The sequence below is a fragment of the Chionomys nivalis genome, chromosome 1, assembly GCF_950005125.1.
Source record: "Chionomys nivalis chromosome 1, mChiNiv1.1, whole genome shotgun sequence".
Taxonomy (NCBI): Eukaryota; Metazoa; Chordata; class Mammalia; order Rodentia; family Cricetidae; genus Chionomys; species Chionomys nivalis.
Window position 1 is genome coordinate 28175119 of NC_080086.1, and position 24726 is coordinate 28199844.

Sequence of the window (24726 nt, forward strand, 5' to 3'; positions counted from 1 at the left end):
GCGGACTTGTGATGGTTAATACCAGTTGTCAACTTGACAGGATCTAGAAGAGCGGTTCTTAACTTGTGGGTCGTGACACCACAGGGTTCACACATCAGCAATCAGACATTGACATTACATCTCATAATAGCAGCAAAACTGCAGTTATAAATAGCAATGGAGTCACCTCAACATGAGGAACCGGATGAAAGGGTCACAGCGTTCGGAAGGTTGGGGACCACTGCTGTACAGTTATCTAGGAGACTAACCTCCTGGAATGTCTGTGAAGGGAGTTACTGAGGTGGGAGCGCCTTCGACAAAATGTGGTCCTAGACTCAAAAGAAAGACTTGAGCAGCGAATCAGCGTCCACCTCTCTCTGTGTCCCGCCTTGCAGATTCAGTGAGCCCAGCCGTTTCCACCATGAGGGACTGCATCCCCTCATCTGTGAGCCCAAATGAGCTCTCCTCCATCAACACGCTTCGGCTGTTAGGTATTTGGTCATAGCAATAAGAAAACCAGCTAATACACCCAAGTCACAACACAACTCACTGTGAGGCTGGAATGGCCTTGAACTCGTAACAGTCTGTCAATGAAGGAAGCTGGCGGGAACTCAAGCAGGACAGAGACCTGGAGGCTTCCTTTACCTTGCTCAGCCTGTGTTCTTACACATCCCAGGACCCCCATTCCGGGGATGGCACCACTCACAGTGGGCTGGACCCTCCCATATCATCACTAATTAAGAAAATGCCTATACGGTGGCTGGAGAGATGGCTCAGAGGAATAGAGCACTGGCTGCTCTTCCCGAGGTCCTGAGTTCAATTCCCAGCAACCACATGGTGGCTCACAACCATCTGTAATAAGATTTGGTGTCCTCTTCTGTACTGCAGGATACATGAAGGAAGAAACCTATATACATAATAAATAAAAATCTTCAAAAAAAAAAAAAAGAAAATGCCTATGGATTCATCTACAGGCCAATCTTATGGAGGCATTTTCTCAGGTGAGAATCCCCTTTCCCATACGACTCTGACCTACGGCAAGTTGACAATAAACTAGCCAGGACAATGATCTTATCTGTTTTTCAATTCCCATGTTTTCTTATGTGGGTTTTTATTAGTTTTTAATATTTTTATTTTCTCCTACTAGAAATCCATTGCGGATAGTTCATTGGCTTTTGTTTCTCTCTGTAATTGTCTTTGCACGGAAGGATAAAGCAAGGTGAAAAGGTCGTGGCGTATTTGCCACTGTGAGGAATAAAGGTGCACACACACTGGAAGAACGTCCTGGGCTTAGATAGTGTGCCGCACTCCCCGAATACATGGGAGTCTGTTTCTTCCACGCAGCCAGCAGCCCATCATCACACAAGTGTTCATCACGACCCAGCAGGCCCACAGGATGATGGAATCAGTTCTAGTTGGTGTCAGTCTCTTCAGAAGGGAAGGAGACTCTGATGACGTCTGGGAACGCCTCACTTTCAGTGCCGAATCCGTACAGAAACGTGGGCCTGAGCACCGCTGTCCCAGCAGAGCAAGATGAGACCGGAAGTCGGCGTGTGTCCACTGGGCATCTAAGGAGTGTGCCGCAGCCGCCTTTAAAGGACAATTTGAATATTAAACTCTGTAGCAGCCCTGGAACTTGAATCATTTCCTGAATAAATCGCTTCTGTTTCTGTCAAGTTTCCTGCTGCTGTTTTACAGGATGGGCCGTTTCCTCACTGTGCTTTCTCTCCCCCGGCTCTCATTCAACACCCTCGCCTGAGTGTGAAAGACATTTGGTGAGATGACCGACAGCGATATCTACTGCACGTTAGAGCTGCCTGCTGCGCCTCAAGTCCCAGATGGCTCCAGGTCGAAGCTCAAGGGTGAGTGAGCCACATGGGCCCCAAAGATTGGGCCGCGGGTGAGTGGAGAGGAGGACAACCGGGAGGATGGAGCACAGCAAATCGAGGATTTGAAGAAACACGTTCGGGTTCAGTTTATAGTGTTGGTGTGGAATATGGACCTTTGGCGTGGAGTGCAGCTATGACCTTGGTCTCAGAAAATTCTTTTCTAAAATGGGCAGTGGAGGCGCATGCCTTTAATCTCAGCACTCGGGAGGCAGAGGCAGGCGGATCTCTATGAGTTCGAGACCAGCCTGGTCTACAAGAGCTAGTTCCAGGACAGGCACCAAAGTTACGGAGAAACCTTGTCTTGAGAAAAAAAAAAAAAAAAAAAAGGAAAAAAGAAAAGAAAATTCTTTTCTAGACACTCCTGCCATTCCAGCTAATGCCAAACAATGGCAATGCCATCTTTTTTCTTTTTGGTTAATTTTTTTCTTTATTCCTAAGAATTTTATACATGTAGACAAGCATACTATTTTTTATTGATCCTGTTTGAAAGTAAGAGTTTTGTCTGCAGTCAGGCTTGGAGCAGTTTACTGTAACTGTTCAAATCCTACGATCTCTACTTCTCTAACCATGGCGTGACGAAAACAACAGCTTTATTGAGGGTACCGGTAAGGTTTCTTGAGACAAGAAATAGACCCACGAATATAGATTTGTTTCCTGTCCCCCACCCCCTTCTCATATTGCATCTGAATGGTGATAGCATAAAAAGTGCTGAAGCCTACTGACCCCTGGCCCTGACCCTGGGGGGCCAGGGAACACCAACAGTAACACCCACAAAAGCCATTTTCTATGCATGTTCACATCTGAGACAGGGAACAATGGAAATGCCAAAATGAATGCTTGATTTTCCATCTCAAGCAGGTGACTCCAGAAGATATGTTCTCTTTTGTAGTTTTGCAGACTTTCTCTGTTTGTTATATAAGTTTCTCATCAAGGTCTCCTTTTTTTTGGTTACAGTTTTTAATGCTGCCATTTGAAAACATTGCCATATTTTCTAAATCATGGGCATTTCTGTTTCTATACACTGTATAGAACTACACATCTTCATATGTGTGATTTTTTTCCTTTATTATATCTGTTCTAATTTGTAAGGATTAGAAATATTAAGTCAAAAGAAATGTATATTTAAAGTATAGATCTTAATAATGTTGTATGTTATATATATTATATGTTAAGTAAAGAACGTAATAATTAACATAAAACTAATACATACATAAAATAAATTAAAATTTCTGTTTTACTTATTTTCTTAAGTTGAATGGTGACTACTTAAATACAATTATGATTGGATACCCTTTTTCATTTAGCAAACAACTACAAATGAGAGTTTTTTATCTCATTAATAAGTTGTCTATGCAGGTGGACTTGGTAGTGCACACCCTTAATCGCAGCATCTGGAGGCAGAGGCAAGCAGATCTCTGTGAGTTCAAGGCCAGCCTGGTCTACAGAGAGAGTTCCGAGTTCCGGTTCAGCCAGGACTAAACAGTGAATTCCTTCCTCAGGGGGTGGGGAAACCATAATTTTTTTAAAAAGGCATCTATGGTATATGTGCTATTTACTTTATCTTTATTTATTATTTGAGACAGGGTCTCTCTAGGTAACCCTGGCTGTCCTAGAACTCACTATGTAATCTACTTTACGTAGACCAGGCTGGCCTTGAACTCACAGAGATCCACCTGCTCCTGCCTCCTGAGTTTGTTTCATATAATGATAGTTATTTGGGATTCATGAGTCAAAATATTTACCATGCTGAACTCTTTTTTTAAAATTGATTCTATTGAGCTATACATTTTTCTCTGCTCCCCTTCCTTTCTCTCCCTTCCCCTCCTACCCTTTCCCAGGGTCCCCATGCTCACAATTTACTCAGGAGACCTTGTCTTTTTTTTACTTTCCATGTAGATTAGATCTATGTATGTCTCTCTTAGGGTCCTCATTGCTGTCTAGGTTCTCTGCATTGTGATTTGTAGGCTGGCTTTCTTTGCTTTATTTATGTTTAAAAACCACTTAAGTGAGTACATGTAATAATTGTCTTTCTGGGTCTGGGTTACCTCACTCAATATGATGTTTTCTAGATCCATTCATTTGTTTGCAAATTTCAAGATGTCATTATTTTTTTCTGCTGTATAGTACTTCATTGTGTATAACATTTTTCTTATCTATTATTAGGTTGAGGAGCATTTAAGTTGTTTCCAGGTTCTGGCTATGACAAACAAAGCTGCTATGAACATAGTTGAACACATGTCCTTGTGGTACGATTGAGCATCCTTTGGATATATACCCAAAAGGGGTATCATTGGGTCTTGAGGAAGGTTGTTTCCTAATTTTCTGAGAAATTGCCACACTGATATCCAAAGGGGTTGTACCAGCTTGCACTCCCACCAGCAATGCAGGAGTGTTCCCTTTTCATTTTGAACTCTTATGATGCTTCTCTCATTATGAAATTTAAGAAATTGAGACGTTGTCATGAATAGCAATGTATAAGAATAGTGTATCTAAAATTTGAATAGACATATGAGACTAAATTAGGAAATTAAATTATCTTTTTTTTTCTTTCTTTCTAAGACAGAGTCTCATGCAGCCCCAGCTGGCCCTAAATTTGCTGTGTAGCAAGGAAGACCTTGAACTACTGATTCTTCTGCCTCTAGATGCAGGATTCCCAGAGGATCTATGCCACATGGTTATTATGACACAGTGATCCATCTTCAAACAGAAGGCCAACCTATACTTATTATACTTCCAATAGTTACATGCCAAACAAGGTGGATTTTATCATCTACTTCTGAGATGAAGGCTATTTTGTTTCAGTTTAAATCTTATTTATTTAAAATTTGAAAAATATAAAAGAAAACAAGTGAAAGTATCTCGCTTCTGTTTCTTCTCTTAACCACCCTCTTTAAAAGGGAAACGCTATGGAATGCCCTCAGGGATTTCCAGGTTTGACCTTAGTCAAAAGGCAGAGAAGTGATCTTGGATAGACTTCAGCTTCAGCTATAGTAATTGTCCCCTGTTCTGAGGAATATGTCTTTCTTTTAGCTATATATCGAAAAATCACTTTGTATTTGTTTTTTTTTTTTTTTTAAATTCCTCTTCAGAAGCTATGTATTTCATGGATATAATTATATTTGACTGGTCTTTTCTGAAAAAAATCTATATTTTTAGTTGATAGATTTAGACGTTTGGCCTTTTCTTCCTATAGCTATTCCTGTCTTCTGAATATGATATTTTACACATGTGTGCATATTTGTAGAAAAATGTTTCTTGAGGAGAAATTGCTGAGCCAAAAGGCAAATACTTGCAATTCTTGTAAATAACGGCAAATTGTCCTTCAGTTCCCCAAAGGCAGAGTCTGTCTACACACTAGCTCCCAAGTGTCACACACGTGGGTGTGTGAGCCTATAAACCACAATGGCAAAGGCAAGAGTTTCCTTTAACTTGAGAGCAAGCGCTAGACCCAATCAGGAAAGGAACCTGTGTGGCCTGGGTCTCTGTCTGTCCAGTAGAACTGCTCTAAGATACCAGAGTTTCTTGCCTGAGCCTCTGTGTCTGACTCAGGATCTTGCTTTGGATTGTGTCTCTGCAGCTGTCTTACAGAGGCCCCGTCTTTCCTGCCTTGTGACTGTGGCTTTGGGGCTTTTGAGTGTGATCCTCCTGAGTTTAGTGATGTACCAACGGATTGTGTACTGTGGTAAGTGTCAACTTCACCCCAGATTAGCCTTTCATTTTATATTATAAAGTAAGATGACAGTTGATGACAGGATTTTACAGAATTTGCTAGAGAATTCCAAAGCTTCAGCACTGCTCTCCATATTGCATTGGAGCCCTAACTTTCCATAGAGAAAATACCAGGAACTTGGGACTTTTTGATCCAGGCTGATTGTGCCACAGTTGTCTGGAAAAGATGCGAGTCCCCAAAATGCAACTAGCACCTCAATCTGCAGACCCCAATTCTGGTGTCATGTGCAGCCTTCCTTCCCCGCTTTCTGGTTCCTGACCTAGAGTATGTAGTCTACCACAGTTCTTTGTATTCATGTGCTGCTGTGCTGCTGTGGTAGAATGGCTTATGGCGATTTTATGCAAAGGTGTCTCATGGAAGGAGAAAACCAATATGCTGTAGTCTCCTGAGATATTTTCACAGTGCCCTCTTATTCCAAGTGCTTTAAAGGAATGAGGAGTGCATCTTCTAGAAAAACCCAGCAAGGAGAATTCTAGCACCTTTCATTTTAGCATCCGATGTGCTTTTCTGCCAGAAAAAAAAAAAAAAAAAAAACTATATTCAAGTAAGTCAGTTTTGTTGAGTATAACAATTCTTTCTAATTTCTGTTGGCTCCAGATGACCATATCTGTTGTTTTTTTCTGGTTTGTTTCCTTTTCCAGTGCCCATCATGGCTGTCTTGGGGCTGGACATCTGGAAGGGTTCTGTCCATGTAGCTATACACTGGGGATGTGAACGCAGTGCATAGACGTGTGCCGTGCAGATGCAGACATCCTTTATGCAGTGTGCACACATCATAAGGATACGGATGGTTTTCAGTGTCGTGGGCCCTCCACAGTCCTCAGGCACATCAGGCCTTCCATCAGAATCCAAGTTTGCTTCATGGTGTGCACATCCGAAGTGATGACTTGGGCGTTGTAGACTGTTCAGTTTGAGGCCACGTGTGTTGCAGATTTCTCTAAACCGTAGTGTGAAGAGGGTAGGGCAAGGTTTTCCTTGACACTGGAGTTGCCATGTTTTCTTATACCTCCCTTTTATTTTCCAGGACCATTTGGTCCAACAATGATGTGAGCTGTCTCCTCTTCTTTCTAGGCCACAAGAACTGCCCCAGCTGCCCCAGCTGCCCCAGCTGCCCCGACCTCTGGGTGAAGAATGGTAGCCACTGTTACTATTTCTCGGTGGAGAAAAAGGATTGGAATTCTAGTCTGGAATTCTGTGTCGACAGAGGCTCACATCTCCTTACGTTTCTGGACGACCAGGAAGTGGTAAATAAAACCATGTAGAAAGTATAGAGCATTTCCCCCTCCCTCTTCCTTCCTCTCCCCTCACCCATTCTTCCCCCTTTTTCAATAAGACTGTGCTGTGTAGTCCAGGCTGGCTTTGAACTTGTGGTCTTCCTGCTTCAGCCTCTTAACTCTTGTATGCATGTGTGTGCGTGTTTAAACATTTATTTATTGGCATTTGTGTATGTGTGTATTTTTTATAAACAATTGTTTATTTTCTTGTGTGTATATTTGAACAATTTATTTATTTATTTATTTATTTACTTATGTCTGTGTGCATGTATGATGTACTTATATACGTGCTTGTGTGTGTGTGTGTATGCGTTAGAGGTAAGGGGGTGGCAAGCATTGCAGCAAAGAACTAGATCTAAAACACAGACTTAGTTAAAAGGCATTAGGTCCTGAAATACACAGGCCAACAAAGAAGCAATGATTTCTGTGGAGTCAGTGGAACTGAGGAGGGAAAAGGACTCAAAGACAAAAGGGCTACGCATAGGGACAATATGTCCTCAGTTGAGTGTTTTCTTCTCACTCTTTGGAATTCAGTAAGTTCTAAATTGGAAACAATGTCCAGAAGGTTGAGTTAAGAGGCAGAGAGAACTGTGGGGGTCCCGTTTCCTAAGCACCCGCTCCATGCCTCTGCTGGGCCTAGAGGATGTTAACAGTGCCAGGAGTTGACATCCTGGCACAAATTTGGTCAAACTTGATTACAATTCACATAGAATAAGAAAGTAAGAAATCTTAGTTTGGTTTTTAGTGTTAATTTCTTGATTATTTTTTGTTTTGATATTGCCGTTTGTTTTAATTTGGAGGGAATAAGATCAAATGTAGGGAATAGCTTATTAGTAATTGAGAGATAGGGGTTTTGTAGTCCAGGCTGGTTTCAAATTCATGATTTTCCAGACTCAGCTTTCTATTCAGATTAATCTGCTGAGATTAAAGGAGTCCACTACATACCTGGCTTGCTAATTCCTATTTTGAGAAAAGATGAGATATTTATTTCCTCTCAAAAGAACACTTATACACTTGAAATTCTGGAAGGATCTAAACTCCAAACCATTCCTCAGAGATTTGCTTTTCCTTCATCTCTTCTCCAAGCCAGAATAGAAGAGATACCCCAGAATCTCTTCACTGCACAGGGGAAGAATAAATAGCCTTGTTTCCGGGAACTTTTGGAGCAGATAGTTTCATTTTGCTATCGCTGTTTTGAGGATCTGACTGAAGCCCACAGCAAAAGTGAGCAATTTGCTCAAAACGTTTGTCCCCCAGACTCCAGACACAGCATCAGTGAGTCACAACACATAGCGACAGAGAATTAGTTCCAGCAGCAACGTAAATTACACTGTGTGCTGAGGAGTTAGGGAAGGGGCTAACTTGTGGGTGTCTGGGAGTCGGCGCTAGCTGTCATTCTGGGCAGAGGAGCACCAGGTTCTTGAGGAATTTAGTCTTTCTTTCTTTATGTTCCCTGGATCCTGTACTCACTGTGGAGAACACTCAATAGTTAAGTCTGCTGCATTTTCAAAATGAGACAATTTTCTTTTAACCCCAGAGCCCTGGGTTCCAGTCAGCGTCGTGGAGGGTGGCAAGAGCCCCTGACAGATTTAATAACAGCTACTATTGATGGTACTTTCCACATTCTTGTGGACTCTTGCTTGATTCTTTTTCTTTCTTTCTTTCTTTCTTTCTTTCTTTCTTTCTTTCTTTCTTTCTTTCTTTCTTTCTTTCTTTCTCCCTTTCTTTCTTTACTTTTTTTTGTCAAAGTCTATAACAAAATGATCTGCATAGGTTGTCAGAGTGGAGTAGGGAGAGCACGGAGCCCTTTTGTTCTGTCCTGCCCTGCTAGCTTATACCCGAAATAATAACACAGAAACTGTATTTATTTTAACACTGCCTGTCCCATTAGCTCTAGCCTCTTATTGGCTAACACTCACATCTTGATTAACCCATTTTTATTAAATCTGTGTATCACCACGTGACTGTGGCTTACTGGCAAGATTCTAACCTACGACCGTCTCAGGCCGGAGATTCATGATATCTGCCTGTCTGTCCTTCTTCCCAGAATTCGGTTCTGTCTCCCTGCCTACCTAAGCTGCTGCCCTGTTAAAAGGCCAAGGCAGTTTTCTTTAATAACTAATGAAAGCAGCATAAATACAGAAGTACCTCCTATACCATTTTTCCTTTTTTTTGTTTAAACAAAAAAGAAAGCCTGTCACTTTAACATAGTAAAATTACATATAACAAAACAGTTATCAAGAAGAATTACAGTCACAATATTTTATATTTATTTTATCTTTTATCATAACTAAAGAAAACTATAACTATTCATTTTTTAACTCCATCAAAGACTCCAGAAGGATATATTACCTAAGTAAATGAGAAGTAAGCAACTTACAAACTCTAGAAATGACAGAGACATCTTGATGCCTGGACAGTCACCCAAAATTCTTTTGTACCGTTGGGGCATCCATCTTTAGCCAACAGGCCCATAGTATTCAACATTTTTATGAAGCATGAAATTTTAAAGACAATTCAGTCACTTTTTTTTTTGTATCCTGTAGAATGTCTCGCAGACTCTTTTATAAAGCAGGAACCCCGGAGGATCAGCTCACCTTTAGCCAAGTTTAGCAGTCCTCTCTCTGCGGGTTCTTTATGTTTAGTTTATGTAACAGTTTAGGCAAGAACAGTTTTTTTTTTTTTTTCCCAAATGGCTAGCCAACTCCATAAGGAGCCTCTTTGATGCCCATCTTCCTCTTGAAGTAGCTGGTGCTGCCAGGAGCAGATGTGTCTCATTGTCATGAAAAGCCCTAAGTTATTAAAACATTAAATGCCATATTCCATAGTCTTTGAAAGATATGAAGAATTCCTGTCTGAAATATATCTATGCACATCTAGAAAATCTAACTAACATGACTACAAACTTGACTATTATAGATGATTATTCACTAACAATCTATATTCCGTAATTGTACATTACATTTTTAAATGCATTACACAATTACAATACCTTAATCAAGATCAGAAATATATATATATATTTAACAAAATTGACCTTAAATTTGTATCAATAAATTAAGATTTATTTATATCTATATCATCAGAGTTCGTTGCTCGACTGTTGTTTTACTCCTTTGTTCTCAAGGCATGGCTTACTTACTATATTATAGCATAAACAATATTCCCAGTTTCGTACATGGGTCTGGAGAACACCAAAAGACCATATTTAAAAGTAAAAACCTGGGCCTGGTGGTACATGCCTGTAATTCCATCACTTACTAGGCTGAAGCAAGGAGAAGCGTGTACTTTGGGCCATCTTGGGCTACGGAGTGAGACTCTATACAGCTATATAAATCTATTAAAACCGAAAACTTTCAGGGCATCAAGATGATGCAGTGAGCTGGGCAGTGGTGGCATATGCCTTTAATCCCAGCACTCGGGAGGCAGAGGCAGGCAGATCTCTGTGAGTTCAAGGCCAGCCTGGTCTACGAGAGCTAGTTCCAGGACAGGATCCAAAGCTACAGAGAAACCCTGTCTCCGAAAACCAAAAAAAAAAAAAAAAGAAAAAGCAATGTGCAGCCAGCAAAAGTGTTTGCCACCAAACCTGACAACCTGAGTCCAGAGTGCAATCCCTGGAACCCTGGTAGAGGGACGGACTGACCCCCACGAATTGTCCTCTGACCTCCACACATGCGTACTGTGGCTTGTCCACTTCCTCTAAAATAAATAAGTAAATGAATGCAATACAAATTTAAACGTTTTAAACTGGCATTCCCTTGGTGTAAAGTGCATCCTCAGAATTAATCTGCTATAAACACAGGCTATTTCATTTCTTCTCTTCCACCTAGTGCTAACTAGCTGTGGTAACTGTTAAACATTTGTGAACTATTTTACTTTTAGAGATTATTTAAGATTCTGATTTATTCTAATTTGATTAAATCTTTTAAGTTCTTACGGGAAAATTCTACCTATGTTTAATTGTTATGAGTCACGATTATAGTCACATCAATTATTTTTCTTTGGTTATGTTTTAGTCATTAAAACAGTGTTGATTCATCAAAACATCGGACTATTTAATAGTTCTGTTGTGGGATTGGCTTTCCTCAATATGTATTAAAATAGCTCAGGTGCATTCTATGAACCATATTAATTTGGAAACTTAAGGAGTATACTTTTGTGCCTTAATGGTAGTTTCATTTTAATTAAAAATATTACCTATAAGTTGTGTGTGTGTATATATATATATATATATATACACGTTTACCTATAGTATAGAATAGATTGTATACGCAACATATATGGGTGTTTTGGGTTTGTTTGTTTGGTTTTGAGATAGAGTTTCTCTATGTAGCCCTGGCTGTCCTGGAGCTCGGGCTGTAGACCAGGCTGGCCTCGAACTTGCAGAGATCCACCTACCTCTGCTTCCTGAGTGCTAGGATTAAAGGTGTGTGCTACCATGCCTGGCTTAGAGTTTAAACAGTAATCTTAGAAAAAGATAAAGAGGAAAGAAAAGTATGTATTTGGTTTAATTTTTTAATTAAAATTTAAAAGTAACAAATGTCTTTGTTTGTTACTTTTAGTTTTTGCATTTTCCCCTTTCTGGAATATAATCAAACATTAATCGTTCCAGAAGTGGCACAACAGCCAAGTGTTCCATTTCACACTCTCTTTGTGGGATAAGAGTCCCAAGTTACACCCTTGGGTATATTTTCATGCTATTTCTTCAGTTAGACAGGTGTACACGTGCCCACACACCCCAATCAACCAATCAGAGGACAGAAAGATAATTTCATCTGTGTTTGAAGGCATTTTCCACATGGGATGTCCTTCAACTACAAGTGATATGGTGAAAATTTGGAATATCTGGGTTCATGCTGAGTAGAAAGGGCTGGTCAAGTGGCTTAGCATTGTTTGGGTCTTGAGCACAACAAGCCAGTGCAAGCAGGGAGTTCATGAAAGTGCTCCTTACCACCCTGCCTGAGGTCTCCCCCTTTCCCTGCCTTATTAGCTCTGGTTCCTCCTTTGGAGATGCTGAGAAAATGCAATGAATATTTTTTCTTCTTTCTTGTGGTGAGAGGTGTTGATCCAGAGCCTTGCATACAATAGATAATTGCTTTACCACGGAACTCCAGCCCCAGCTTTCTTAGTAAGCCAGGGGAGAAAGCAGACAACACATCTTTGTCTTTTTCATTTAAGCGGACTTTTTAGCAAGTGGGCTTAGAAAGGCATGAAGTCCCAAACCACCCTGAGCACTGGAATGCCAGTCTCTCTCTCTCTGTCTCTCTCTCTCTCTTTGTCTCTCTCTCTGTCTCTCTCTCTGTCTCTCCCTCTCTGTCTCTGTCTCTCTCTCTCTCTCTGTCTCTCCCTCTCCCCCCTCCCCCCTCTCCTTCGTTTTTCCTTGCTACTCCAGCATGCACACTTAGGACTCAGGCAAAGCAGAAGGGGCGGAGATTTCTGTTTAGGAGACTTTTGCCGCTGTAGCAAGAGGGCTGACTCTACAGTCTGCTGCCCCAAAAGTTCTGCACAGAGTTTCCTGTATTTCCTTGAGGCGTTGGGAAGATTGTAAGCAAGAGTTCTTGCCATTAGAGTGATTATATTTTAGTCAGAAGGGACGAAGTCCTGAACAAAAGTGCTAATTCATGCTTTGGAGACAACCTGCACCTTGAGGTAATGGTGGCTGTGGGTGTTGTTTTATGTGGACTCCTCAGAGCTGGACTGAGGCCTGCATGGTGACAGCCATGTGACAATCTAGGGCAAGGGTGTTACAGGGAGAAGAAAAAGTTGTGCAGACCTAAAGCAAGATGTTCTTGGTCTGTTACAAAAAACAAAAAGCAAAAAATGAAAGGAAGGTTGATGGGCTTGAAGCTGGTGACTGAGTGGTTGGCAGGGCGCAGATGGTGCCAGCTTTTGTATGTGTAGCAAAGGTCTTAGGGTTTTATAGCCTGAACCCCAGTGAAGAGAAAACAGAGGTGATTCTGCCTTAAAAGAGTTCAGAAGGGTTCCAGCTGAGTGACGACCCTGGGCTTGCAGAGAGTTTGTTCTTCACTTTACTTTGAGTAGAGCTCCTCCTCTTCAACCCCCGTCTTCCAGGAACAGAACACAAGTGATGGCCAAGTGGGACATTAGTAGTATCACGGCAACAGTAGAGCTGGAATTTCACTGGGTTTTCTTGATTCCTAGTAAAAGACTTTTCTCCAAAAGAAACTGTTCAACAAACGCTAATCTAAACCGCCATAGAGGTCGTGCAAGTCATTCAGCCCAAATTCAATTAATTAAGCTGTCCCTGGAAAATACTGAAAATTCATTATGTGAATGCTCAACCTTACAACAAGATTAATCTTCTCGGTTTATTCCTTGTTCTGTTGAACGTACTGGGCAGTTCCCTCAGGGCACAAACATCTTCTTTTGACTGTACCACTGTCTAGAGCGGAGCATCGTTTATCTTGGTCCGGGGGTAGCACACACATGGGTATACTTTGTTTAACTCTGCCATCAGGCCCATTGCCTTACCACACTCCGCCCCCTTGTTAAAGACAAGATTAAGGATTTGTAAAACGAGAGTCTAGTGGGAGAACACACAAGCCTATCGCTTTGAGTGTAATCATAGGCGGCGCGCTGGGTAAGATGAGCGCCTCTGCAGCAGGCTTGCGCTTTCTGTTGAATACCTATCAGACTCCATCTAATCAGAAAGGAAGTAGCCATGGAAGGTGGAGCAGCGACCATAGCTTATCTGTTGTCTCTAAGAACGCGCTTATAAACCAAAGGTCAGCGCGGGGGAAGTGGCTCCGTGCAATAGACAGATTTCTGTTAGCTCTCATTTCTGTTAGCCCCATTCAAATGAGAAGCTAACAAGGGATTAGTAATCTGGGTCATTGTGATAAGACCCCTTAGAGAGGGTGGTTGGTAGAGAGGGTGGTTGAAACAACAGACACAGTGTTGGGACCAGGATGGCCCCCAAAGTTAAGGTCCCTGCTGAGAACTACTTTCAGCTCATCCAAGGGTGTCTTTCCTTGGCTTTCAAGAGAGCTTCAGCTCCAATCTTTTCTTATTTTAAGGCCGTAGAAGCCTGTCATGGGAGCTGCATCCTATGAGCTCACATAAACCTAATTGACTCAGATGCCATCACACTGGAAGCCAGGGTCTCAACGCATGAATTCTAGGGTACAGGTCCTCACCTAGTTCTGAGAGAGTACAGGATGATTTTGTGACCACTCCAGGGGTCCCTGGTGTCCCTGCACCTTTGCTGTCTTGAGTCACCATCTTCAATCTCTTGCTCAGATTCCCATCCGCAAGCACTTGGACAAAAACTTTTACTGGATCGGCTTGAGGAACAAGGACGGCTGGAGGTGGGAAGATGGCCCAGTTCTAAGCTTAAGGTACAGTCTTTAAGGACCGAGGGCAGTGAAGAAAGAGGAAGAAGGGAGGAAAACCCTTGGGCTTGGGAAACAAGGAAAACAGGGCAGGCAATAAAGAGTGAAAGTAGAGAGAAGAGACAAAGACAGACAGGAACAGTGGTGATCAGAGCAAGGTCAAAATTGTGGTGACATGTTCAAGGGGGAGGATAAAGCCGTTTGTTCTGCCATTTGGGGACCTGAGGGGTCTGAGAAGGAGACAGAGTCAACTTTTTCTCTCTCACCCTTTCAAGTCTTCTACTATGCACGTTACCCGAAGCGACTGACGCCTTTGATTTCTTACAGGATTTTTTCTAACAGTTTGATACAGAGATGCGGTGCCATCCACAGAGCTGGCCTTCAAGCCTCTAGTTGTGAAGTTCCTTTGCAGTGGATATGTAAGAAGGCTGTACACTGACAGATGCCACCATGTCCTGACCCTGGATCTGCCACACGTCTTTAAAAAGAGGGAACTGGTCCGGAAAATCCTTGTTCACAAATGTATGTTTAACAAATGCCAAACCTGCTATGATATGCCGTCGGACAGTGGATTAGCATAGCCTCCTGGAGACTGGCATTTTCCTGCTAGGCTTTCTTGGGGACTGTTTAAGTAAGTGTTATGTTAACCATTTAAAGCCTGGATCTGGGCAAATGAAATAGATAAAGTCTGTTTTAATGCCTCTCACTGTAGAAGCTCACACTGGCGCCCTCATCCCCACCTCTGCCATCTCTGTCAAGGACATGCAGAAAGCTGTTCATCCACAAAGAAGAACGCAGCCCTGCCATGTTCAGCGATGGTTACGTGGCGATCAACTAGACAGAAATACACAGCTCATGTTCTCACTCCTGCTTGGACGCTAAACAAGCTTGCCCATACCTGTAGGGAGAAATGCAGTCGTCGCAGCGTCCAGGAGAGTAATGGAATGGGAGTGGCTGGCTCGGGATTTGGCTGGGGTGCTCTGGAGGTCAGTGGGGGTGACAATAATGACCAATAATTATTGTATGGCTACCAATTTATTGTGGATTTAAAAATAGCTCCATGAAAGGACTATGGGTGCTTCCTGAGAGGATAGATGTACTTGATCACTCTGATGGGCTCACTGACATTTTATACTTGCATCGAAACATCATACTGTACCCCATAAAGGGGCACAATTATTATGTATCATTTAATTGAAATTGAATAAGTCACAATTAAAATTAAAAAACACCATTCTGCTACATTTCTATTTTATATTCTGACCTAGTCTGAAGAAGCATGTGCATGTAGTATTTTGGTGAGGTCCTTTTCTGCGTACTGGCGTGAAACATACGGAATACGTGAGCTGATGTATGTTCTGTTGTTGTGCATGGGTCTTGGTGCATAAAGTTTCATTCTCCAACAGTGCTGGCTGCGAGAAGCCATGCCTGCAAGGCGTGGAAAGTGGATGAGGACAGCGTGCTGCTTTCTGCCACCCAGCTCTCCACACTTGCTCAACGACCAGCACTTAACCTGCCTTTTCACAGAAGCTGGCACGGGTGTGGTGGAAGGTGCCAATGTGTGGCAGTTTCTGTTCTGTGTGGTGAATGTGGGCTTTGCATGTTAACTCAGCGACAGTCGTTCATCTCCTGGGTTTTTATAGAAGAAGTTTGACAGACGTAATTTATACGGTTGAGTCCTGTCCTGATGCCTCGAAAGCGAGACAACTTCGTTATTTCTTCTTGGGAGAGTTTGGACACAGGTGAGGAGACGCCCTTTGAGACCACAGCGAAATGGAAGCAAGTCTTCGTCTTCTGACAATGCTGGGTTGCCATGTTTGTTTTTCATAGTCCACTCTTCGGCCACTCCATTTCAGCGTCTAAGATAGTACTGACATTCAGCAAATATTTAATAAACACACTGGTGAACGAAATAGGAGAAATTAAAAATATTTATTCTAGTTGTTTCTGTTAGATCATGTGCTAGAGGGAATGTAGTCTGGCCTTTCTAGCCCACCCAAGTAAGTGGTAAGTAGCTGACACCCCGAAGGCACCAGGAAATTTAATTTCAGTTTTATGTTCACAGAAGGAAGTGGTGGAGACTCACGTGCCCACCCCACTACCATCTCAGCTCTGCTCCTGGGGGAGGACGCTCATCATTTATGGGCGTGGTGGTATTTTCTCCCACTTTGTCGGGGCCCTGATGATGACTGCACTTGAGTCATGGCTTGAGTGCTAGAGGCTGCGCAGTCTCAGTTATCTGTTCAAAGATAAATGGGGGGGGGGGACACACTGGGCAGGATGTGTAAAGCTTTCTTTACCAAGAGTTCAGTTGATGTGTAAGGGTTTCTCACGGTTATCAGTACTGAGTGTCATCTCTCACTTCCTTGTCCCCTGAAAGTTTGAGTATAGAAATTGCTCATTTCCAGCAGGTCGTTTCTCTATATCAAATTTCAGTGAACTTAATTTGTGTGTGCACAAGTGGCACAGTGTGTGTGGGAGTCAGGACAATTTGTTGAGCTGTTTGCTCCTTCCACCATGTGGCGTCTGGGGATGGGACCAGGCTGGGTGGTGGGCAGCTCTACTTGCTGGGCATTCTCTCCAGCTTGGAATAAGACATTTACTTAAGACACGACTAGAATATTAAGAAGACTAAGATAAGCAAGAGAGGGAGAGACCTCTGTAACGGGCATCTGAGACAGTAATTAAAATGGAAATACAACTGCATATTCTTTAGACAGTGGCAAGAATTTAGGCTTCTGTCTCTGCGTTTTTATTATTTTCTTCTACTTTAATAAACCACTTTTGGAGCCTGAGTACAGAGATTAGCAAAAGGAAATGCCTTAGTGTGTGTCAGCATCTTTGTTGGGCCATGCACGTTTCTCGTGTCTGTTTCTGCTTCTCACTGATGCCCACTGTCGTTCACCTTTCCTCCGGATGTTCTTTCTGTCCGCTTCCATCTTTAAGAAGTGGACAGGTTTGACCTTTGTTTCACGTGTAACTCAATGGTTTTCAAAACACACCTCACGGTCTCACTGCTTCCTGTAGCGTCACGCCAATGAGACCTCCGACTCAAGCTGTGTGTAACTCATTCATCCTTTCGGCTGCTTCACAGCCTTCGTGTGCTGTAATGACGTATGTCTAGTTTGCCTCTGATTCCCCAGGATGAATGGTTCTACATAGCCTTATTCTTGAGTTTTCTCTACGTAGGGGATGGCCCCGCCCTCTGTGCTGATGTTTAGACTTCAGACTGGAGTGCTGGAACTGGCAAAGATTAGAGAATTGGGAGAATAGGCAGACTCTCAAGGGGACAGCATAACGCTTCCAAACACAGGGCAGTGGTGGGATGGTGTTTGTCTAGCACGCACCAGGTCCTGGCTTCTGTCCTCAGTAACACTGGCATTTCAACAAGCGATCCTCAATCTGCTTGTCATTAATGAACTAAACACGGACCCCGGAGAAAGCACAGCTGGCCTAGACACTGGCCACAATCAAAACAATAAGCGGACGAGAGCAAATATGATTAGCTATTCTTTCCTGGGTCAAAGCTAAGAGATGCTGAAGACGGACTCCCGGTACTAAATGCAGTTAGCTCGCTCCCGTCTCCAACACCAACCCCAAGTTTTGAGCCACTCAGGGCAGACCGCAGAGTTATAGTGACAATAACAGAGAGAGACTAATCTTTCTTCTCCGCTGGCCTGAGAAAACAGAGTGTGTGCGTTTCATGCCCAAGGTACAAGGCATCCTTGGCGGAACGCAGTTTGGGTGGAACACAGTTTTCATTCGTAAAATGTCTCAGTGGGGAGGCTTGAGGCGTCCAGTTTCTCTTCCTAGCTTGTCTGTCAAGCCAACTTTTGCAGCTCTGGTTTCATTAAATCACCCCGAACCTTTCTTCTGGTTTTTGGTTTGTGGTCTGGGAAGGGGCTGCAGGAGAGGCGTCTCTGACCTCAGGCCACCTCATCTGTGGGCTGAGGTGCCTCCAACTCAGTGGTTCTCAACCTCCGAGTGTGACCCTATCCTGCATATCAGATATTTGCATCACAGTTCATAGCAGTAACAAATGCAGTGATGGAGTAGCAACAAATTCTTTTATAACTGTTTGTGGTCACCACAACACGAGGGACTGTATTAAAGGGTTGCAGTGTTAGGAAGGTTGAGAACCACTGCTCTAGTTCTTTGATAACAGAATTTTATTAACAGATTTACCAGTTTGTTCTATTATGTTTTCTTGTTCACTCTGTTGGCCGATTTTCTCGTCTGTGCTAACAAAGGAGGTTGTCGTTACTGCACCTGCCTGCAGGTTTAACTGTGGCTCCTGCCTGCAGGTTTAACTGTGGATCTTGCCTGCAGGTTTAACTGTGGATCCTGCCTGCAGGTTTAACTGTGGCTCCTGCCTGCAGGTTTAACTGTGGATCTTGCCTGCAGGTTTAACTGTGGTTCCTGCCTGCAGGTTTAACTGTGGCTCCTGCCTGCAGGTTTAACTGTGGATCCTGCCTGCAGGTTTAACTGTGGTTCCTGCCTGCAGGTTTAACTGTGGCTCCTGCCTGCAGGTTTAACTGTGGCTCCTCAACTGCAGTTTCCCTGCGATAATTACTGTGATGCTTTTCAAGCATTGCCACCCTTGAAAACCGGTCTGAACACCTTAGACTTTGCCTCAACATAAAAAGTAAAAAGAATGTCAGAATTGTAGTTCAGGGGTCCAGCACTGCCAGGCGTGTGAGAAGACCCAGGTTCAATTCCTTGGACCGCTAAAAACGACATAAGCAAAAAAACTAAAACCAAACCAGAGAAGAAACTCAAACCTGAAAACCACCCTGAGCCAAGGATGCTAAAAAGTGTGTTTCCTACTTTTTCTTCTATAATTATACCCTTAACTTGTGCTCGCTCAGGAATGTATTCCTTAACCTTGCAATTGAGCATGCTCAGAAATGAGCGTGTGTGTGTGTCTGTGTGTGTGTGTGTGTGTGGTTCCCTGAATAAAATCCCATCTTACCTTTATTTGAGGAGTCATTGTTTTGGGAAAAACACCCATGCTCTCCTTGCCTGCCCATGGGACACGACTGTCATATGACACACTGTCTCACTCGTGTGAGTTTCGGCCATGCCTGTCTGTCTTCCCCTTCACCGAGAGGGAACCCCATTGTGGTCAGTAAGACTTTTTATAGTTCCTTCCCCATCGCTTCTGTCTTCCACGTGACTCGCCCCTCCCCTACTACATCTGAACATGCTTTGTTTGGCACTAGGGTTTAGACTGCATCTTTTTTGGGGCTAGGTTCTCATTATGTGAATTTATGATCTTCCTCTATCAGACTCCCGAATTCTTGGACTGCAGGCAGTGCCACCAGGCCTGGCTGGACAGCTTCATTTAAAGCTAGAGTGTATACAATTTTAAAGAATTATACAATGCGCATTTTCTTCCATCTTCCTTCATTTAAAATAATTGACACTCATCCACAGCGTACATATTAATACTTCATTTTTGTGTGCTAGTATTTCCTTATATGGATTTATCATGATTGGTTTAGTCTTTCATGTGTTTACGGTCATTTATGGTTTTTTCCAGTTTGAAGACAAACCTGTTATGGAACCAAGTGTGGTAACATGAAGAGTTCAGGAATAGAATATAGAAATAAATGGTTCAGTCCGGGAATATAGAAATATAAAGTTAGAAGCCCAAGCACATTTTGGGAGACAAACGCTTTCTGCCTTTAGAGCAGACATGCTGGCAGCCACTGTGCACAGGGGTGAACTTTTAACCCAGCTAGGCAGGTCCTGCAGACAAAGGCTGGCTTCGAACTGTTGCCTCTATGGGACCCTCTGCTTGTAGTCCCTTCATTTTTAACTGTCCCCCTAGGTGACTCTGCTCTGCGCCTTGCATTCTTTCAGGGACAGTGAAAGGCTGCAGGCTTTCACAAACACTCTAAGTTAACATTCTCATGTCCTATAATCAAAAGTTGTAAAACTGAAAATATAACGTGACTTTAAGCTTGACCTCAAGGCTGTAAAAGCTCTTTGACCCACACCTGGTGCTTGATTTTACTATAAACAGAGACCCAAATCAACCCCCATAGCCACCATTCCAGACCCATCTCTGGCTGTGCTCACAGCTAGAGCTGAAAAACTTTTGTGTGTCCCATGGTGAATTTTTTTTTTCTTTTTCTGGGATAAAGTTTGCTTCTGGTTTAATAGACTTCGATGGTCTGTCCCCCATCATTGCATGATGCCCGGACCCAACAGTGCACACCTGGAATCCCAGAACTGGGTAAGGTCAGAGTGCAAAAGTCATCCTCAGGTTTGTTTGAGACCAGCCTGGGCTAAAAGAGACCACAAACCACCTTGAATAAATAGATAAGTCATGAACATTTGAGCCCAAATCTACATGTGAACATAAGCTTCCTTTTCTTTTGGGTAAACAGCCAGAGGATGGGATGATTTGAAGGCATAAGTCATAAACAATCCCACACCAGTCTGGAATTATGATTAATAGGGTGGTATTTATTTAAAGGGGAAAAAAACTTACAGATCACCGTCCCAGACAACAGCCCTCTGCGCAATTAGGAAGAAGTCTAGTTGCCAGAACCGGAGCAGGAAGTAAAGAGAGCGAGGAGGGAAGTAGCCGCTTTTTTAAAGGGAAAGAGACCACGCCCCAATGGGCTGTTATCTCAGCGGCTATTGGCTGGAGGAGCAGAAGGACCTCCTGCAACAATGATTGCATGAAATACAGGTTTATGTTTAAATTAAAAATACTAAGCTTTTTTCCAGGGTATTTGTAACATTTCATCATCCGATCAGTGAAGTGTGAGGGTTGATTTCCTCTGTGTCCTACTGGAAGTCCTTTAGGTTTTAGCTCTGCTAATAGGCGTGTGGTGTATCTCACCAGTTTAATCACCGTTTCTTTAAAGATTAAGGATGCTGAACATCTTATTTTTATTCCACAGCAGATCATAACCGATTTATTTCTTTAAACGAATTAACTAGAATAAAATGTAATAGAAAAACAGTGCATCCCGTTCTAAGGATAAATATGGTTTAAGAAACCTTGTGGGCTGGTGGCTCAGTGGTTAAGAGTGCTGGCTGCTTTTCCAGAGGCCCTGAGTTCAATTCCCAGCAACCACATGGTGTTTCCCAACCATCTGTAATGAGATCTGGTGCGTTCTTCTGGCGTACATGCAGGAGGCAGAACACTACGCATAATAAATAAATCTTGCTGCAATTAAGTAATGTTATATGTGTGTGTTTTGAGTATAAGATATTTTCCTAGCTTGGGTCATAGTCATAGAAGTTTGAAAGACATTGATTTAGTAAGCGTTACTTGCAGTTCTGTAGTCCCGAAGTTTCATTTTTGGGCAATTATTTAAAGTGATCTCATTTTGTCCAGCGATGAACTACACATTGCTACCGTACAAGAGATCTACAGCACAATGTCTTGGGGAAATGAAACGTTTCAGGGATATTAAATTATAATCCTTTAAAACATGTGGAATTCAAAACTGTTGAACAAGTAAAAGAGCAGTTAATGCTAATGATAGCAACGTGAACATTTTATACAACTTCATCTGCTACAGCATTATCTGAGGATGCTGAACATCTTTTAACGTTCTTACTCGCCCCCTGCATATGTCCCTTGAGCAGATTTCTCTTCAATTCTTTTGTCCATTTGATTTTAGTTATTTTTTGTTCTCCATTGCTTTTGTTGAGTCTCCTGTGGCTCAGGCTGGCCTTAAACTCACGATGCAGCAGAGTATGATCTTGAACTCCTAATTCACCTAGCTCTGCTGCCCAAACGCTTCAACCATGGTTAGCTAAAGTTTTTCTTTTCTTTCCAATTTTAAATTGTGTATTTCAAATAACTAAAAGCAGATTTTAAATATTTTATTAGAAAAATGATTGTGTGAATACAGATTAGTTACATAGCTTGGTTTATCTTCTGTAATATGAGCACATAGAAAAATAATTGTTCCCCATAATATATAATAAATTATTATGTTATTATATACCACATATATTTATTGTGGATTAAAATTTAAAACTTACAATTGAAAACATGTACTTGAAAATTCAGACAGAAAATGTTAATTGCTGCATTATTCATGAGAAGCAAAGATTGAAATAAAAATATCAGTAACTGAATGATTAAACAAACTATGATATGGATATTTGAATATTATCTAGACGCCTAAAGGAAGGAGCTACTGATAGATGGAATATTGTAAGTTATCTCTTTTGAACACTATGCCAAGCTATGTTCTTCCATTTGTATTGAGTGTACAGAATAGGTAAATCCATGCTGGAAGAAAGAACAGCGGATTCCAGGATCCAAAGAGAAGGAAGGAATTCAGAGTGATGGCTTAACAGGTAAGGGGGGTTCCTTCTGGTGTGCTATAAGTAGATTTAAAAGTGATGGTTACACAACACTTTGGACGTACTTAGTGCTATTTAATTATGCATTTGAAAATGGTTAATTTTGTTATTGAATTTCACCTTAATAAATATATATATATATATATTGAAATGTTAAAGAGGAATTTAAATTATGTACATTTCCTTTGGTTGCTTCAGAATTAATCTCTAGTTTTGTTATTTGTCTAGATTATTTAGCTACTAATTTTTTAATTTTATTAAGCTATACATTTTTCTCTGCTCCCCTCCCTTCCTCTCCCCTCCCCTTCAACCCTTTCCCATGCTCCCCATGCTCCCCATTTACTCAGGAGATCTTGTCTTTTTCTACTTCCCATGTAGATTAAATCCATGTATGTCTCTCTCTTAGGGTCCTCATTGTTGTCTCAGTTCTCTGGGATTTTGATTTGTAGGCTGGTTTTCTTTGCTTTATGTCAAAAAGCCGCTTATGAATGAATACTTGTTATAATTGTTTTTCTGGGTCTGGGTTACCTCACTCAATATGATGTTTTCTAGCTCCATTCATTTGCCTGCAAATTTTAAGATGCTATTTTTTTCCTGCTGTGTAGTACTCCACTGTGGCAAATGTACCACATTTTCCTTATCCATTCTTTGGTCAAGGGGCATTTAGGTTGTTTCCAGATTTTGGCTATGACAAACAATGCTGCTATGAACATAATTGAGCACATGTCCTTGTGGTATGTTTGAGCATCCTTTGGATATATACCCAAAAGTGGTATTGCTGGGTCCTAATTTCCTGAGAAATCACCATACTGATATCTTATTTGCACTCCCACCAGCAATGCAGAAGTGTTCCCTTTAGTCGACATCCTCTCCAGCATAAGTTGTCATCAGTGCTTTTGATCTTGGCCATTCTTACAGGTGTAAGATGGAATCTCAGAGCTGTTTTGATTTGCATTTCTCTGATGACTAAGGATGTTGAGCATTTCCTTAAGTGTCTTTCAGCCATTTAGATTCCTCTGTTGATAGTTGTTTGTTTAGGTCTGTACCCCATTTTTTATTGGATTATTTGTTCTTTTGATGACCAATTTTTTGAGTTCTTTGCATATTTTGGAAATCAGCTCTTTGTCTGATATGGGGTTGGTGAAGATCTCTTCCCGTTCTGTAGGCTGCCGTTTTGTCTTGTTGACCGTGTCCTTTGCTTTACAGAAGGTTTTCAGTTTCAGGAGGTCCCATTTATTAATTATTTCTCTCAGTGTCTGTGCTGCTGGGGTTATATTTAGGAAGTGGTCTTCTGTGCCAATGCATTCAAGTATACTTGCCGCTTTCTCTTCTATGAGGTTCAGTGTGGTTGACTTTATTTTGAGGTCTTTGATCCATTTGGACTTGAGTTTTGTGCATGGTGATAGATATGGATCTATTTTATTCTTCTACATGTTGATATCCAATTATGGCTGGCTGAAGTTCTTTATGCATTCTCTGTACAGTTCTTCTCAGACAGAATTTGCAAATGTACTCTTGGTCTGTGCTTCGTCTTTTTATTCTCTTAACTGTGTTACAAAAACAGAAATAGTGTTGCACGCCTTTAATCCCAGCACTTGGGAGGCAGAGGCAGAGGCAGAGGCAGGCAGATCTCTGTGAGTTTGAGGCCAAACTGATCTACACAGAGAGAGTCAAGAAAGCCAGGACTGTTATCAGGGAAACGCTCTCTCAAAAAACCAAACCAAAAGCCGGGCGGTGGTGGCGCACGCCTTTAATCCCAGCACTCGGGAGGCAGAGGCAGGCGGATCTCTGTGAGTTCGAGACCAGCCTGGTCTACAGAGCTAGTTCCAGGACAGGCTCCAAAACCACAAAGAAACCCTGTCTCGAAAAAACCAAAAAAAAAAAAAAAAACCAAACCAAAGCCAAAACATAGAAACAAAAACGTTTACTTTTATATGTATAAGTGTTTTTCCTCCACATATGTCTGTGTTCCACATGTGTACAGGACCCATGGAGGCTGGAAGAGGACGTTGGATCTCCTGGAACAGAAGCTACAAACTACTGAGAGCTGCCATATGGTTGCTGGGACTCAAACCCGGATCCTCTGGAAAAGCAGCAAGTGCTCTCAACTGCTGAGTCATCTCTCCAGCTTATCTCTAGTTTATCAATGTATATTAGAAAAT

The 24726-nt window shown here is 42.0% G+C and overlaps 1 protein-coding gene across 2 annotated transcripts; it reads left to right on the forward strand.

The window, feature by feature from the left end:
• Positions 1–1554: 1554 nt before the first annotated feature.
• On the forward strand, positions 1555–15181 carry Klrg1 (killer cell lectin like receptor G1). 2 transcript variants are annotated; one of them, XM_057783016.1, is made up of 5 exons: positions 1555–1841; positions 5446–5550; positions 6670–6842; positions 14133–14230; positions 14552–15181. In XM_057783016.1, exons 1-5 carry the CDS (start codon positions 1760–1762, stop codon positions 14661–14663), a joined length of 570 nt encoding a protein of 189 aa, XP_057638999.1. In that variant the 5' UTR covers positions 1555–1759; the 3' UTR covers positions 14664–15181. The 2 variants fall into 2 exon arrangements, with proteins under 2 accessions (XP_057638999.1, XP_057639000.1); XM_057783017.1 differs by having other exon boundaries at positions 14567–15181.
• Positions 15182–24726: the final 9545 nt, after the last annotated feature.

Excerpts from the sequence above, each read along its gene's own strand:
- Klrg1 (XM_057783016.1), top strand. The coding sequence starts at position 1,760 with ATGACCGACAGCGATATCTACTGCACGTTAGAGCTGCCTGCTGCGCCT. Across the intron at positions 5,551-6,669 it reads CCAACGGATTGTGTACTGTG|GCCACAAGAACTGCCCCAGC; the intron begins GTAAGTGTCAAC and ends TCTTCTTTCTAG. Across the intron at positions 14,231-14,551 it reads GGCCCAGTTCTAAGCTTAAG|GATTTTTTCTAACAGTTTGA; the intron begins GTACAGTCTTTA and ends GATTTCTTACAG.